This window comes from Candoia aspera, chromosome 5, assembly GCF_035149785.1.
Source record: "Candoia aspera isolate rCanAsp1 chromosome 5, rCanAsp1.hap2, whole genome shotgun sequence".
Lineage (NCBI taxonomy): Eukaryota > Metazoa > Chordata > Lepidosauria > Squamata > Boidae > Candoia > Candoia aspera.
In genome coordinates, this window is record NC_086157.1 from 100522348 (window position 1) to 100539480 (window position 17133).

Sequence of the window (17133 nt, forward strand, 5' to 3'; positions counted from 1 at the left end):
CTCAGTGGCTCCGTCCGTCTGAGGATGCCAAGCCGTAGATAGGGCCTGTTGGGTCCCCGTCAGCTTCAGGAAGGCCCGCCAGAATTTGGAGGTGAACTGTGTGCCCCTGTCGGTCACCACACGTGCGGGGCATCCGTGTAGCCTGTACACGTGGATGAGGAAGAGTTTGGCTAGCTGTTGTGAGGATGGGACCGACGTGCAGGGGATGAAGTGGGCCTGCTTTGAGAAGTAGTCCTTCACCACCCAAATGGCCGTTTTCTTCTGGCTGGGTGGGAGGTCCACTATAAAATCCATAGAGATTTCCTCCCATGGGCGGGAGGGTTCTGCGACCCGTTGCAATAGCCCCGCGGGTTTGCCTGGTGCCCGTTTGGCCCTAGCGCACGTTGGGCAGGACGCCACGTAGGTTTTTACGTCTCGCCTGAGCGCGGGCCACCAGAATTGGCGCCGTGTTAGGTGTAGGGTCTTGAGGAACCCAAAGTGTCCCGCTTGCTTGGCGTCGTGTGACCTATGCAAGATCGCCTGGCGTTGCGAGTCCGGGACGTAGATTCTGCCTTCCCCCCATGCCAGGTCTTGCGCCATCGTTACCTTGTCGGGGTTCGCCAGGAACCAGGGGTCGGTTTTGAGGGCGGCGGCGAGGTCCGTGCGCATTCCCCCTGGTAGTTGCGGTTGGCTTCTTTCCGTCGCCGGTTGTCCCGCCGTCGGCTGCGCCGTAGCGTCGAGCTGCCTCCGTGCGCCGCTTCGGGTGGTCACGGCCATCCCCAGTTGCGAGGCGGATAGGACCGTCCCAATGGTGTCTGGGGCGGGCTCTTCGTCTTGGGGCAGTCGGGAGAGGGCGTCGGCCAGGAAGTTCTTCTTGCCCGGCATGAACTTCAGCTGGAAATCAAAGCGGCTGAAGAATTGGGCCCATCGGACCTGTTTTGGGCTAAGGCGTCTAGGCGTTCGTAGGGCCTCGAGGTTCCGGTGGTCCGTCCAGACCTCGAATGGTTGGGTGGCTCCCTCGAGTAGGTGTCGCCATGTCTCTAGTGCCGATTTCACCGCGAAGGCTTCTTTCTCCCAGACGTGCCATCGCCTCTCTGTCTCGGAGAACTTCCTTGACAGGTAGGCGCATGGTTTCAGGAGCCCCGTGGAGTCTTTCTGTAGCAGGATGGCTCCCAGGGAGAAGTCTGAGGCGTCGGCTTGGACCACGAACGGCCGTTCTGGGTCCGGGTGCGCGAGGATTGGCTCCGTAGTGAACAGCGCTTTCAGCTTGTCGAATGCGGTCTGGCACGCGGGAGTCCAATTCAGCACTGTGCCTGGGTTCTTGGCGCGTCGGGTGTCCCCCACCCCTTTGGTTTTGAGGAGGTCCGTTAAGGGGAGGGCTATCTCAGCGAACCCCCGGGCGAATGACCTGTAGAAATTCGCGAATCCCAGGAAGCTCTGTAGTTGCCGTCTGTTGCGGGGCCGCTCCCAGTTTAGCACCGCTTCGACTTTTGCGGGGTCCATTTCGATGCCGTCCCCGGAGATTCGATACCCCAAATAGTCTAGGCGCTCTTTGTGAAACTCGCACTTTGTAGGCTTCGCATAGAGCTGCGCCCTTCTGAGCTTGTCGAGGACTTGCCTGACTAATGTTACGTGTTCCTCGTGTGTTTTTGTGTAAATAAGGACATCGTCGATGTAGACCAGGACCCCTTTAAACAGATGTTCATGCAGTACCTCATTGATGAGCTGCATGAACACCCCAGGGGCCCCCGCGAGTCCGAAGGGCAGTACCTTGTACTGGAAAGCGCCTAGGGGGCAGTTAAACGCCGTCTTCCATTCGTCCCCCTCCCTGATTCGGATGCGATAGTACGCCTCGCGAAGGTCCAATTTGGAAAAGACTTTGCCCGTGGACAGGTGGGCGAGCATGTCCTTCACCAGGGGTAAGGGGTATTTGTTGGACAGGGAAGCCGCGTTTAGGCCCCGGTAGTCGGTGCAGAGCCGTAGGGTCCCGTCTTTCTTCTCCCGGAATAAGACGGGGGCTCCGACCGGTGAGCATGCTGGCTCTATGAATCCCCTGTCTAGGTTTTTATCGATGAACTCCCGGAGGGTTGCCATCTCCTTCGGGGTCATCGAATAGATTTTTGGTCGAGGTAAGGGGACGTCGGGCAGTAGGTCGATCCGGCAATCCGTCTTGCGGTGGGGGGGTAGTTGGTCAGCCTCTGCCTCTCCGAAGACCTCGGAGAAGTCGGCGTATTGTTCTGGTAGGTCTGCTGTGGTAGCGGCGTTGTCTTGTGTGGTCGCCTCCGCTCGTCCTACCGTGGGGTTGCTTTTGCCAGCTGGAACTGGTGCTCGATACTCGCCGTCGCCGAATGTGAAGGTGCGGGTCGCCCAGTTGATCCGCGGGTTGTTTGTCGCGAGCCATGGCATCCCCAGGACTGCAATGGGCCGTCCGATGTGCGTGACTACGAACGATGTGCGCTCGGTGTGAGTGCCCATTTGCAGGGTGACCGGCTCGGTTTGTAGCGTGGCTGGTTTCCCTCCCGCTGTAGAGCCGTCCAGCTGGTGGAATGCCAGCGGCGTGGGGAGGGGGAAGCAGCGGAGGTCGAGTTTGGCGACTAGGTCGGGGTGGATGAGGTTTTTTGAGCACCCCGAGTCCACTAGTGCCGCGGCCGTGGTGGCTCCGTTGCCGGCAGAGAGTTGAATTGCTGCCAATATTACGGAGCTTTTGTCGTTTCGTTGAGGTGGTCCGCGTTGCTGTCCCACCGCCTGCCTTGCCACGCGTCTCAGAGCAGGCGGGGAGCATTTCCCGCCGGCTGGTCGGGGTCGGTATTGTCCTCTTCCCCCCAGTAAGCGTCCCAGCCCTCTTTCGGTGTCGCTGTGGCCACGGTCATTCGGCGGTGAGGCGGCGGCCCCGGGTTGGGTGGTTTGGGGCTAATTTTCGGGGTGGGCTTGGGCGCGCTGGTCGGCGGTCGGTTGGCGAAGCAATCCGCCGTCTTGTGCCCTAATTTGCCACACCTCCCGCAGGGCTCCCGGTTGAACTTCTTTTTAGGGTATATGGGGCCGGCCATCCCCCCGTGTGGTCCGGGTACCTTTTTCCCGACATAGTTTGTGTCTTCCGTGGTTGTCATGAGGAAGGTGCGGTGCGCGTGTTCGGCTTTCCCCGCGAGGTGGATCCACCCGTGTAACGTTTCTGGGTCGTCGCGGTAGAGGGCCCATTGGAGAACGTCGCGGTTGAGCCCCCTTTTGAAGATTTCCAGCAGGGTGGTCTCGGACCAGTCGCTGACCTTCCCCGCGAGGGCTTTGAACTCCAGGGCGTAGTCAGGGACCGTGCGGGTGCCCTGTTTAAGTCTTTGGAGTGCGCTTTTCGCCCGTACTTTGGCTAGGGGGTCTTCGAAGTAGTTTTTCATCTCTTTGATGAAAGCAGGGAAGGTGGCGAGGGCGGGGGAGCTGGACTCGTACAGTTGGACGTACCAGTCCGCCGCCCTGTCTTGGAGTTTGATCGCCACGGCGGCGATCTTGTCGGCCTCGGAGTCATAGGAGTGTCCGTGCCTCCCCATGAACTCCCTAGCGTTGGTCACAAAAAACGAGAGTTTTGTGGGGGTCCCATCGAAGAAGATGGGGAAGTCCTTTGGGGCCCGGGCGTTTTGTGCGGCCCCGCCTCTCGCTTCTCGGGGTGTGGTGTCGGCCGCCTGTGCCGTCTGCTGGCCCTCCGCTGGCCCGTGTGGGTTCGATGCTTCGCTCGGGGTGTGGGCTTGTGCGGGGACGTCGTTGGGTGGCGCGGGGGGCATAAGCGCCTGGAGCATGGTCCGGAGTTCCGTCAGCTGAGCCCGCATGGCCGCGAGTTCAGCTCGTGCCTCCTCGTCCACAGCCCGCGCCGCCGCTGGGGCCGGTTCCGTTGGCGCGTCCTCGGGGGTGGGTTGCCGGCGGGGTTCATCGTCCCTCTGCCGCGGGTCCGCTTCCTCCGCCGTCTGATGGGTGTCTCCGTCGTCCTCCTCCGTGTTGAGCGCCGTGGGGCTGTCGCTCCACGCCCGTTGCTGGGGTGCGATGTGGGGCGCGGGGTCCTCCGCTGGTTTCGGAAGTCGTGCTGCTCCCTCCCGCGGTCGGGTTGCCTCCGTCGCCATCTCCCCTTGGGGTTGGAGCTGAGGCTCGGGTCGGGTGGGGTGGGCGTCCATGGCTCCGGGAGTCCGCGGTGCCTCTGGCCTTGGTCGGTCCTCCTCTGTCTCTTGCCGCGCGGCTCGCCCTCCTTGCCCGCGCCGTTCCGGCCTCCTCTTGCTGGTCTTCTCGCCGTCTACTCCTCCCGCGGCTCGTTGTCGTCCGGTGGGGCTCGGCGAGGCTGAGTTTATGACTCTCAGCTTTATGTCATGCGCTGCCTCCCCCTGAATAACATTCAGACACTGGTTTGCGAATCAGGCTCTGGTTTATTGCAGGGCAGGTACAGCGTTGGTGGAAAAAAGCTGAGAGTGACAGGAGCGCGCCGGTGCGGGGTTTAAATACCCCGCGCCGGTCAGCGCCCCCTCGCTCACGGTCACGTCACCCCCCTTTGTCCCATGCGTTGCCCTGCCGGTGGGTGAGGGTTTCCGGGATCGCCCATCATCAGGTTTCCATTCTTCTGCTGATTGCTTTCAGCTGGGCGATCCCCGTTGTATTGCCGCTGATGGTTTGGGTGGCTCCGTGATTCATTTGGCTATTGTTTGTTGGCCGTTAGTCGTTGTAGGTTGATGGCTACTTAACTTGTACCCCTTCACCTATTTCCTTGTCATTGTCATGTGTGCCATTGCGCTGATGACTTTAGCTCAACGGCACTCATGACAACAACATATATTCAGAAAATTGTTAGAAATGTAAAAATCAAGCTGGAACATTTTACCATAAGACGTGACAAAGTAATAAAGCTCAACTATTCTGGAAGATGATCTATTATAGGATGAAGGATGAAACAAATCATAAATGTTGACCTTCTTTTTCTATCAGTTGTTGTTGTTGTTTTTTAATTAAAGCTTACATACCTACAAAATACATTCAGTAGGGTTTATGAATGATAACTACTACCAAGATATTTTAGGCTTTATAGTGGAAGTCATGTTTAATTTCTTCATTAGAGGAATGGCAGCTTAAACTATGGAAGTATGAATCAGTGTCTAAAATAACTCCATATGTGAAAATGAAGTTTGATGTTAGCTTCAACTTAATCTGGAAGCCACTTGTAAAGTATAATTCTATATATAGGTTGGTGCTGTATTTGGGCTCTCTTAAAATAAAGGTTCTAAACTCTTTAATTGTGATTGCTTATTTTTTATTATATAACTCTCTCAGGTAATCTAAAATTTGTTATTAATAATAGCTAAATAAAGCAGTTTTGAAAGTTTTAAAAATGTTAAACTGTCATGAACACACCTTTACACTGTATTGTTTTAATCCAAGCTGATATCTAGGGGCAAAAGTGAGGTGTTTCTTCGAATGGAATGGTTTCTACTTTCTTTTAATCTTCTATTTTTCTGCAAACATTGCTATGCAAATATTTGTGTTTTGTAATTTCTATGTATTTTTCTTTTTCCTTTCTTTTCTTTTTAAAATAAATAGCATATTTTTTAAGGAAGGTTTTGCTGAGTCTTTCATCAAACATAACACCCATTCAAAGATCTGCACAGCCATCTGGTGGAGGCAGGGGCTGAACTGTAATTAAAATATGCAAAATTAATTTAGGCCAGAGATTAACTGATTTGTTGGCTTCTATGGGGAACAGGTATTTTATTTACAATGGTCTCTCTTTTTCCTCCTCATTCCCTTTTGCCTATTTCAGTTGATTTAGACAGGCTGAACGAGGAGGCAAAGCGTTACAGCTGTACTCCAAGGAATTACTCGGTCAATGTCAGAGAGGAACTGAAGCATACCAATGCTGTTTTCTTTCCTCGCTGCCTCCTTGTCCAACGCTGTGGAGGAAATTGTGGTTGCGGCTCTACAAATGGGAAATGTGCTTGTACGGCAGGAAAACTGGTGAAAAAGTATCATGAGGTATCTTATTTTTTATTTTATTTATTTATTTATCATATTTTTATCACCGCCCATCTCCCCCACACGGGGGACTCTGGGCGGTTCACAATAAAACAGTTTAAAATTCAATGAAATCATAAATAGTATCATTAATCCATAAATATCAATATCAATAAATAAATATAAAATGTAATGAGATCCCAGTAATGGCAGATCTTGCTTTTTATGTCTTTTTTAAAATGTATGTAAACTGCCATTGTCGTTTTTAAGCTGAAGATAAGTTACATGTCTAAGTGCCATCTACTTGTGGTCTACTTCTTCCACACATATGCTACATGCTTCTTCCAAGTTCTTCATCTTAAGAAGAGCTTTGAAGAAAAGGTGTGTGTGTGTGCAAATCCAGTGGAGCTCATGCAACAAAGGTGTTATGTGTGCAAATCTTGGAGTATATGTATGCATATATATATTAACAATATGTATTTTATATATGTATACATGCCTTCAAGTCAGTGTTGACTCCCAGCGACTGCCTGGACTAGTCCCTGCAGTTTTCCTGGCAAGATTTCAGAAGTGGCTTGCCATTGCCTGCTTCTTAGGGCTGAGAGAGAGTGACTGGCCCAAGGTCATCCAGCTGGCTTTGTATCTTAGGTGACATTAGAACTCACGATCTCTTGGCTTCTAGCCTGGTTCCTTAACCACTACACCAGATTGGCTCTCTAAGGTCTAATATACATTAGGAATAATGAACAAGTATTTATTAAGTCTCTACAGGTAAACTAGGGCAATGCCAATCTTTAAACCATCCAAATTTTAAGGTTTATTTATTTATTTATTTATAAATTTATTCACTGCCCATATCTCCCCAACGGGGGGACTCTGGGCGGCTTACAATAAAACAAGATCAAAATATAAAACCATTACAATTAAAAATACAATAAAAATATAAATCTAATAAAATCTACATGGTGAAGAGATCTTAATCAGACCTTCAGTGTGGTAGGTCCCTCCGGATCACTTCATGGTGCTAGCCATCCCCAGGTGTAATTATTTGCCCTCCCATTCCAAGCCTGCTTACAAAACCAGGTCTTTAATCTTTTGCAGAAGTCCAGCAGCGAGGGGGCTTGTCTCACCTCTCGGGGAAGGATGTTCCAAAGGGCAGGAGCTACAGCAGAGAAGGCATGCTTCCGAGACCCCACTAGATGGAATTCTTTTATAGATGGGGTCCGTAACATGCCGTCCCTGCATGACCGGATGGGGCGGGTCAATGTAATAGGGATGAGACGGTCCCTCAGATATCCTGGTCCCATGCCATGTAGGGCTTTAAAGGTGATAGCCAACACCTTGAATTGGACCCGGAAGCAAACTGGGACCCAGTGGAGCTCATGCAACAAAGGTGTTATGTGTGCAAATCTTGGAGCACCCAAGATGGTCCACACGGCCGCATTCTGGACCAGCTGTAGCTTCCGGATATTTTTCAGGGGTAGCCCCATGTAGAGCACATTACAGTAATCTATATGGGAGATGACCAGGGCATGAGTGACTGTTTGGAGGGCCTCTCGGTCCAGGAAAGGATGTAACTGGAGCACAACACGAAGTTGCGCAAAGGCCCTCCTGGCCACGACTGCCACCTGCTCTTCAAGCAGGAGTCGTGAGTCCAAGAGGACCCCCAAGTTATGAACCAGATCTGTCTGGGGCAGTGCGACCCCATCCAGCACTAAAGATGACAAGTTCCTGGGACACGAGGTCCCATTAATCCACAGCCACTCTGTCTTACTAGGGTTCAGTCGAAGCCTGTTGTTCCCCATCCAGGCCCCCACAGCCCCAGACACTCAGAAAGGGTGGTCATGGCATCACTTACTTCACCCGGGATGGAGATGTACAATTGAGTATCATCAGCATACTGATGATACCTCATCCCATGGTGACGAATGATCTCACCCAGCGGTTTCATGTAGATGTTAAAAAGGAGAGGGGAGAGTACTGATCCCTGCAGCACCCCACAAAGAAGGGGCTGTGGGGCCGATCTCTCCTCCCCTATCAACATTTGGGACCGGCCCTGGAGGAAGGAGGCGAACCAGCGCAAGACTACACCGCCCACCCCCAACTCCCTGAGCCAACCCAAAAGGATACCATGGTCGATGGTATCGAAAGCCGCTGAGAGGTCAAGAAGAGCCAGGATGGATGCACTGCCTCCAACCCGCTCCCGCCAGAGATCATCCATAATTGCGACCAATGCCATTTCCGTCCCATAAGCAGGTCTGAAACCTGACTGAAAGGGGACTAGATAATCCGTTTCATCCAGGATCCTATGGAGCTGCAATGCCACCACTTTCTCAACCCCTTTCCCCAAAAAGGGGAGGTGGGAGACTGGGCGAAAATTATACCCTAAATAAAAATAATTAATAAAAATAAAAATAAAATAAAATAAAATAAAATAAAATAAAATAAAATAAAATAAAATAATAAAAATAGAAAATAATAAAAATAAAAATAAAAATAAAATTTTTAAGGTGCACATTCATGTCATGCTAGAATTGTTCTTCTAAAGCTGGGGGAGGCTTCAGGGGGCTTGAAGACCTGCTCTGGATTCCAGAGGTCATAAATATTTCCTAGATTAAGCCCCTATTCCAAGCACACAAGCTTTTCATTATCTACTGAGCTTTTCCTTGTCATGATTCTTAGCAAAATCCAGCTCTGGTATGGTGATACATTGCCTTTTGGCATAGTGATAGAGTGTCTGACACTCATTATATTTTCTCAGGCTAATTATGTATGTTTCCTGCATCAGTAGGTAGATGCAAAGTTGATGGTTCTAATTGGCTGAAGAAACATATTTTATTCCTTGCTAGAATACTGGCACCTCTCCCAAATCATTGTTACCTGCACTGAAATTTACTAATGACAGTCAAGGCTGGACTTGTCACATGAATATATCTCTTCTATAAAGACAAAATTACTATGATTTTTTATACCAAAGCACTGTCACAGCTGATTCAATGTTTTTTTTAAAAAAAAAAATCTGAGGGATATGACCATTTGAATAATGGAATGGAGTCAAGATAGGGCCTCGTGTCAGCAAAGGATATAATTGGGGTTGTTAGGTCATTCTGGTACTGCTGTAAATTACAGGTGAAGAATGGCTATTTGTCCTCCTTCTGATGAGATGAAGCACAGGAAAAAGTCTCTTTTGTTCTATATCCTTTGGAGTAATAGTGTAAGGGAAGAATTTATTATGTCAGTTGTCTCCTAGTCTTGTTACTGGCTATTTGGACAAGTATGGGGGGACAAAAAAGCATGGGATTGAGATCCTCTACCACCCTGGCCCCTTTATTTTAAACTGAGTCTATCCATCCAGTATGCATGCCCCAGGTAGAAATACAGAAGGGTCACTCCCTGTAGGAGATTTAGGGGACAGCAAGAAATCAGTGCTTCTCAGTTATGGCACCAACCCTCTAGAAAAGTCTTCTTCTGGAGACCTGGATGATGCCCTCTCTCATAACATTCAGAAAAGCTGTCAAAATGGAGGTGCTCAAGAAGGCATTTGAAGGATAAGAACTTTGTCATTTGGGTAGCCCAGTCATTACTATGGGTTTTATATTTTAATAATGATTTTATCATTATTAATATATTCTTTTTAGAGGGTTGTCATGATTTTTAAGTGTAAACTGCCATGAGTCCTTGAAATAAAATATAAACCTTCACAGAGCAGCAGCTGGGCAAATACTGCCATCATGCTCCAATGCTCCTCTTCCAGGGAAGTGATTGGTGGACTGACTTTAGGAACAGGATGTGGTCTTAGTGAAAACATTTTAAAAATCAGACAACTGGCATTTGTACAGATTGGCTGGGCTAGAGATGTGGAGAAATGTCTAAAAGTATGAATCTATTGCATGGACAGCATAAGGAAAAATAAATATATCAGCTCTGTAACAGAGATGGAATACCTACCTAGTAGCCAAAGGTTAATATAATTTATGATGAATTCTAGTGAATTTTTAAAGTTCTGTTGCCTGCTGACATGTCAGATAGTAACCAGTTGAAAGAGTATTTGGTCAGAGCAAGGTGGAAAGGCCTACATTCCAAGGGCATTATATAAAAAGTAAAGGAAATTCACCTACCAAGTGTGCCATTATGCTATTTCCATTATTAAGATATCACAGACCAAAATTAACTAAGGACAGTGTTCTAGCTTCAGCTTCAAATGACCTGGCTTTTGTAAATGTAGATGCAAATGAATTAACAGTACAATGAGTGCCAATTTGAACTTTAGTATTAATAGACCCTGTGAAGATAAATCTATTTTGGATACATGAAAGGCGAGACTGATATTATCCCAGGAAAGTTTCTTTTTTTAAAAAAAATAAAAGCTAACTATCCTTCACTATCTTTGCTCCACATTAATCTAGCCACTTTTTTACAACCATAATCAGGGCCACATGGGTAAATGAGATGGACTGCCTTTGTATCTTAGAATCAATTTAACTGTTCAGAAAGGAGAGCATGCCGGGTCCACAAGGGACTGTAGCACTTCAGAATTCATATTATGTGCGTAGCAGATGAGAATCCCTTTTCCTAATATTTTAAGATGGGAAAGGGCATCTGAGAAGCCTGTCTGCTGATATTATTACCCATGTAATATGTCAGGCATTCAAAGGTTGAAGGAAATGTGCTGCAAGAGAAAGGCAAGTCTCAGTTACATTATGGCTCAGAAAGATAGAAATCTCTGCACATGTACATGCCTGTAGATAGTTTTCTTGGAAGCTGCTGGTCTTTAATTTAAATAAATAAATAAATAGTGAATTGAGATATTGCAATGCCAGCATGTCCTATTCAGGTCCCAAAGGCATTCATAGAAAATACAAATGGAAGGCTGTGGACCATTGCTTTGTCTGAAAATGTCCCTACCTATCTAAAGGAAAAGGGTAAGCTGTGGATTGTAAGCATCCTGGAGGAGCAAGGAAGGATTAAGGGAGTGAGAAGTTCATCAGAGAAGGGTAAGGAGCCTACTAGAGCCAAGGGAAATGTTCATAGTTGTCTGCCCATGATATAACCAGCATTTGGGGCCAGTTGTTTCCTTATGTACTTGGTCACCATTTTACATTTTATATTTTGTAGTTATATATTGTCTGTTGTTAGATGGTTTTCTTTGTTTCTTCTTCTATTTGATTTATGGTGCGTTTATATTGTACGGAGGGACGTGGTGGCGCTGCGGGTTAAACCGCTGAGCTACCGATCGGAAGGTCGGCGGTTCGAAACCGCGCGGCGGGGTGAGCTCCCATTGCTAGTCCCAGCTCCTGCTCACCTAGCAGTTCGAAAACATGCAAATGTGAGTAGATCAATAGGTACCGCTTCGGCGGGAAGGTAACGGCGTTCCGTGTCGTCATGCTGGCCACATGACCCGGAAGTGTCCTATGGACAACGCCGGCTCCAAGGCTTAGAAACGGAGATGAGCACTGCCCCCTAGAGTCGGACACGACTGGACTTTACGTCAAGGGAAACCTTTACCTTTACCTTTACCTTTATATTGTACACTGTCCACAGTCTCACTCTCTGAGTTGGGCAGCCTTATAAATCTTTAAGTAAGTAAGTAAGTAAGTAAGTAAGTAAGTGAATTTTGTATCCATATATACAGTAGCTGAAAGAAAGATGAAAGGGTAAACTATCTGAACTCTATAGAATGCTATAAATTCTATAACACTGGAATCCTTAATTATGAATGGATGGCTGTTCTGTTTATTCCAGATCTGGAAAGAAACTTGCCAGTACTGAAATAATGTGTAGACCTGAATGTAGTCAGTCTTCTGAATCTTTCGATTTGATGATTCATTTTTCAATCTTACATGATTCAAAATGTTCATAAGCAATATATTACATTAATTTACTAAGTACATGTGTCTAAAACAGCATCTTTACAAATATACTTGTCCTTCCTTATTGTATTAGTGTGATGCTCTCCAGCAGCCTTGTTTGTGGTATCCAACTCCATTTTGGGGAAAGAGCATCACAGTAGATCTCCTGCCTGGCTGCTGTGATCAGTTAGCACGGCATTTTGCTGATAGCTGTTCAGATTCACCAAAGTGTTGACTCTTCATGGGCAGATCCATTGTGGTGACTAGGGAAATGTCTTACCAAGACTGGGGACTGGGGAAATGTCTTCCGGGCTCTGGACTCTAATGGGTAGGATGCTCCATCACTTGTTCCAGCCATTTGGCCCAGGAAGACCAAGACTGGATCCAGGAGAGGATCCTCACTTCAGAAGGGGGTAGTGCCAGCAGCCTTGAAAGAAAATACTTATAAGGAGCAAAGATGGAGTATAGAGAAGGAAGACCCTCATTAAAGACCAAAGGGACATTGAAACAATACTTCTTTGTCTTGCTTATGTAATATTAACAAAATAAGGTTCACATATATTTCTGGGTGGGAAAAAGCCCTTTAAAGTGGAGGCTGCCATAAATATATTAATACAGGAATGGGAGAGAGTGAATACCTATGAAACTGAGATAACAAAATAGCCTGATCATCCATCCCTAATGATCAACCACAATCCTCAGCACAATTTCAACTCTCTGCCTCAAATTTAATTTATTTCCATATAAACTTCATTTTAAAAATCAGCAATTCATTCAGGGGACTGTTCAACCCTTACAAGCAGGTCAAAAAGGTGTTTTTAAGAGGCACAGGAACATAAACAATATAAATTATGATGGTGTTTGTATTTCAAGTCCAGAGTATTCTTCACTAAGTGAAAGTACCTAAGCAAAGCCCTTCAGGGTTTTCAGTAGAGTCAAAGGCAGAAATTCTGGACAGGCTCATATTTTAATTCTTCTCCTATATTTTCAATTCTATGGGAACTTACAAGGGCATCATAGTATCTTATATTCCTATAAACCTGGTACCTGGCTTGGCCATTGTACGTTCCATCTCAGCTTTATTAACATGGCTCCACATTCAGGATTGATATGGCCTCTGACTTATTAAGAGATTATGAGAAGAATGCTTTCTTAGGGGCTCCATATTTATTTACTCTGGTAATCCATCAGACCTGGCACTGGTGCCTCACATCTTAGAGCACTGATGATTGCTAATGCCCACCTTCAGTGATTTCTCCCTCTACTTTCCCTGCATCAGACATAAAATTATAAATTCTTTTATGCCTCATTTTCCTCATATCTCCCCCCTCCCCACCCGCCTTTCAACCAAAGTCCAAAAACTGTAGTCTTTCTCATAGAGGAATTGTTCCAGCCCCTTGACCATGTTGGTTACCCTTGTCCACCTTCTTTTCAGCTATATAGTTTCCTTTTGGAGTGAGATGATCAAAATTGTACTGTTTTCCAAGACTGTTCACACTGTCTTAAAATCTTAGGGTTGGAAGGGGCTAATGAAGCCACTATGCTTAGTCCCTTATTCAGTGCAGGAATCCAGATGAAAACTTCCAAACATCCAGCCTCTGCTTGACTGCTTCCAGCAAAGAAGAGTCCATCATTCCACCAAGGAATTGGTTCCACTACTAATTTGCCTATTTACATCCCAAAGAAGCGATAAGTGAAATGATTAGTGAAAATTATGAAGTTATAAACTAGTTATAGATACAATAAGCATCTTCTCTGTCTCTTAACATTTTCTCTTGGGGAGTCACATGCCTCAAAAAAAAAAAAGGTTTTGTAATGATTGGGCATCATTTCTCTTTCTCTTTTGGTTCCTCATTTTTTTCCCCCGTTATCCTCCTCCCCCTCCCCCTCCTCCCCCTCCTCCTCCTCTCCTTCTTCCTCTTCCTCTTCTTTTCTCTCTCCCTCCTCCTCCTCCTTCCTTTTCCTTTCTCCCTCTTCTGCTCTCCTAAGCAGATTACCAAGGAAGAAACAAATCACTTTTACTAAAGGTTCTAACTGATCACCTTACAAGTGATGAAATTACTTTGAAATTAACCAAGGGTCCTACAGCCATGGGCTGCCATTTCTTGTACTTCCAAAACACCTGGAGGATACTAGATGAAAGTTGCAGCAAAAAAAAAAGCTTCCTTTTAACTCTGAGTAGACATGCCCAAGATTCATAAGTAGTCAAATGTTGAAGAAGGACATTATTACCTTTCCACATTACTGAGATGAGGCATACCTAGAAAGTTCTTACCTTATCCTAATTACATTCTGATTCCTTCCTTACCTGTCTAGGTGCTGAGATTTGTCCCTGAAGCAGGTCATCTCAGGAGGAGGGGTAGAACCAAGAACAATATGGCACTGATTGATATTCAACTGGAGCACCATGAACGTTGCGACTGTGTCTGCAGTGCAAAGCCACCGCGATAAAAGCAGAGAACCTGGTTTTATTTGCAACTTAGAGGACCTCTTTCTCCTGAAGAAGGAGCTGTCCATGCTGATTTGCCCAGTGACCACCGAACTTTGCTAAAAGCCTGCATCCATAGCCTTTTGATTTAAAGTGCTAAGTGCCATGACAGCTTACCATTAATAAAGCAGATTGACAACTCTGAATGCAAATCTGGGATTAAGTGTTAGAAAACAAGTGAACTCAAGGGCTGAATTTTTCATGCCTGCAATGAAATCTACCTGCATGATGGCAGCACTCTTTTGGCTGAATTCATAGTTGGCTTTTAAAATTCTTCATGCGTGCATGTACTCACAATACTTTTGCACAAAATTCTTTGCACAAACACACTTAAGCACACTTACAGTGTAAATTAAGGAAAAAGGAATTCTGTATATGCGAAATGGCTAATGCAGTTTATATACAACCACCAAAGTCCAACAAATACAGGTGTGTTAGGTTTACAGAACCCTGCAATGGAAGTAAAAGACTGCATCTAGCAATACAGGCATTCATACCTAGATATATGCATTACAGCAGACAGATCACAGCAAGCAAGCTTGTACATTAAGCAAGCTGGATCCAAGTGTGCTAGGGTCCATATATAATCTGCTTATTTACATAGATTTATGAATTACTCTCCATGGAACTGGCCTTGTTTCCTCAAAATGCAAGTTCCAAAATACCACACAGATATTCATTCAAATTATTAGCTTTCATTGGTGTGTGAAGTTGTCACCAAACATTTTAGCATATTGTTAGAATAGGGTCAGTCTATTATCAAGAGCCATACTACTCTTCAGGCAGTACCCTAAAGATCAGTATACTTCCCATTTTAGAGTTTCAGAAGAACTTCCTAGAATTCTTGCTATCTAGATCAGAAAGATCCTTCCTCAGCGTTGTAAATAAATGCATCTTTTGGGCTTTGGCAACCTTCCCCAAGCTGATTCCTTCCAGATATGTTAGAATCAAACTAAGAATTCTGGGAGTAGTCCAACACATATGGAGGACCACAAGTTGGAGAAGAAAAGCTGGATTGAAACCTTCAACACACTATTGTGCTGAAAGGAAGTGGTATATCCATTCAACTAATTCAGTGGTATAAACTTCACAAGCTCTTCATTTCTGGATTCCATGCCAATCTGGTTTAGATAAGCCAAGTAGTATGCACATTTTTTCAAATTAAATAGTTTGACTTCAAAATGGGCTGTTCCATCCTACAGGGCTGTTTCAAACTGAGCATGTTTGTGGTATAACTGGAATAGCTTGCTGTGGGTCTGGAATAACCTATTTCAAATCAACATTTTGCCCACCCCTAACATAAACGCTGAACTCTAGGCATAAAAAAAGCAAGCTATCTAACTAAAAATCCTCTGTTCCAAGTAAAACGTATCTGGTTTAGTGATGACTATCAGCAGATCCAGAAGCTGGATGTGTGATTTCTGCCTCTTTCCCCTTCTCTCCTATTTCATATAATATTTTATTTGTTTGTGTGTAGAGTAGTTCTGATAACAAAGCTTGGCATTCATATGATGTAACCTTCCCCAAACTGGTTTCCTCATGCTGCCCTGGGCTGTAATATCTAGCCAACTTTTAGTCCATGATCTGTAGGCCAAACTGTCTAAAATAGCTGGGGATAATAGGAATGGGAACTGTAGTCAAGGTATGTGAAAGACAGCTGATTGGAGAAGACTGGCATATAGCTCTCAAGAGTTCAAAGTGCTTCATAGGCTTTTTGTAAAGCTGCACAGGGCTTCCAGTCTGAAGCCAATAAGATGCTTCAAAGCACATGGGGATGCAAACATCTTTTTGCCTTTGAATTGGAAGTGTTGCACAATATTATTTAGCTGCAATCTTTACAATAACTGGTAAATCAGTATTTTTATGCTTCAGATCCAGGACCGTGCTGAAACAGCACTTTCACAACAAAGATGAGATCCAAGCCATTGACTTCTAATTACGGCTTCCGAAGGGCAGATTTAAAGATCAGTATAATTTTAAGTACATGCAGAATGCAATATTCTTCACATTACACAAAGTAATATTACTTAACTGCCATCAGTAGTTCCCATGGCTGAGTGTAATCTCCTAGGACTTAAAACAATCAGAATTGTATTTTGAATAGGTAATTTAATGCCTTGAGCCCACAAAACAAATGTTTATTGGGTTCATACAATATTAATAATACTCACTTAGTTTCTGGCTATTGATAAAGGATTTGAAAAGCTACAGGATAGAGAGTTTCCTGTGGTTTTGAATCTCTAATAGGAAAGTTCTTTGAGGGACAGTATTTTCCAATTACTCTGTATGAGTGTGTGTATTCTATATTTGTGAAGAGCACACACATACTATCTCATTTCTCGTGTAAGTTGTCCAGTGAAAAATGTAGGGCAGTTTACGGTCAAAAGAGAATTGAACATTTGGATAATATTTTTTTATTAAAAGTTTTAAAGAAACTAACACCAGCTAATCAAAAACAGAGACAACAAAGAAAGAAAGAGAAGAAGAAAAAGGAAAAAGGAAAAGTACGGTGAGAAAGAATAGAAAGAAATAGAAGCTTCTAATTTTCTCTGCAGCAATTAGAAGCATCATTACAAAATTATCTCTTACAAAAAAAGCTCACTTTTTTCTATTATCCTTTTTTTTCTAATCATCAAAAACACAAGTCATAAGTGCATTTTTTTTCCCGTTTCATGCAAAAAGGCTATAGGGGGTTTCCAGTCAGCCATATATGTCAATATTGTCTTTTATCTAATCAAGGACGTTAATTTAGCCATCTCTGCAAGTTCCACCATCTTCACCAAGCATTCCTCCATTCTGGATGATGCCAAACCTTTCCACCTTTGAACATATACAGTAATCATCTTG

The 17133-nt window shown here is 45.4% G+C and overlaps 1 protein-coding gene across 2 annotated transcripts in view; it reads left to right on the forward strand.

Moving 5' to 3' along the window:
• PDGFD (platelet derived growth factor D) overlaps positions 1 to 15776 on the forward strand; it is a 189851-nt gene extending 174075 nt beyond the window's left edge. For both annotated transcript variants that reach the window (XM_063305840.1, XM_063305841.1), the window contains 2 exons: positions 5759 to 5970; positions 14115 to 15776. In XM_063305840.1, the coding sequence (XP_063161910.1) occupies positions 5759 to 5970; positions 14115 to 14249 (347 nt within the window). In that variant the 3' untranslated portion in view covers positions 14250 to 15776. The remainder of the gene's footprint in view (positions 1 to 5758; positions 5971 to 14114) is intronic.
• Positions 15777 to 17133: the final 1357 nt, after the last annotated feature.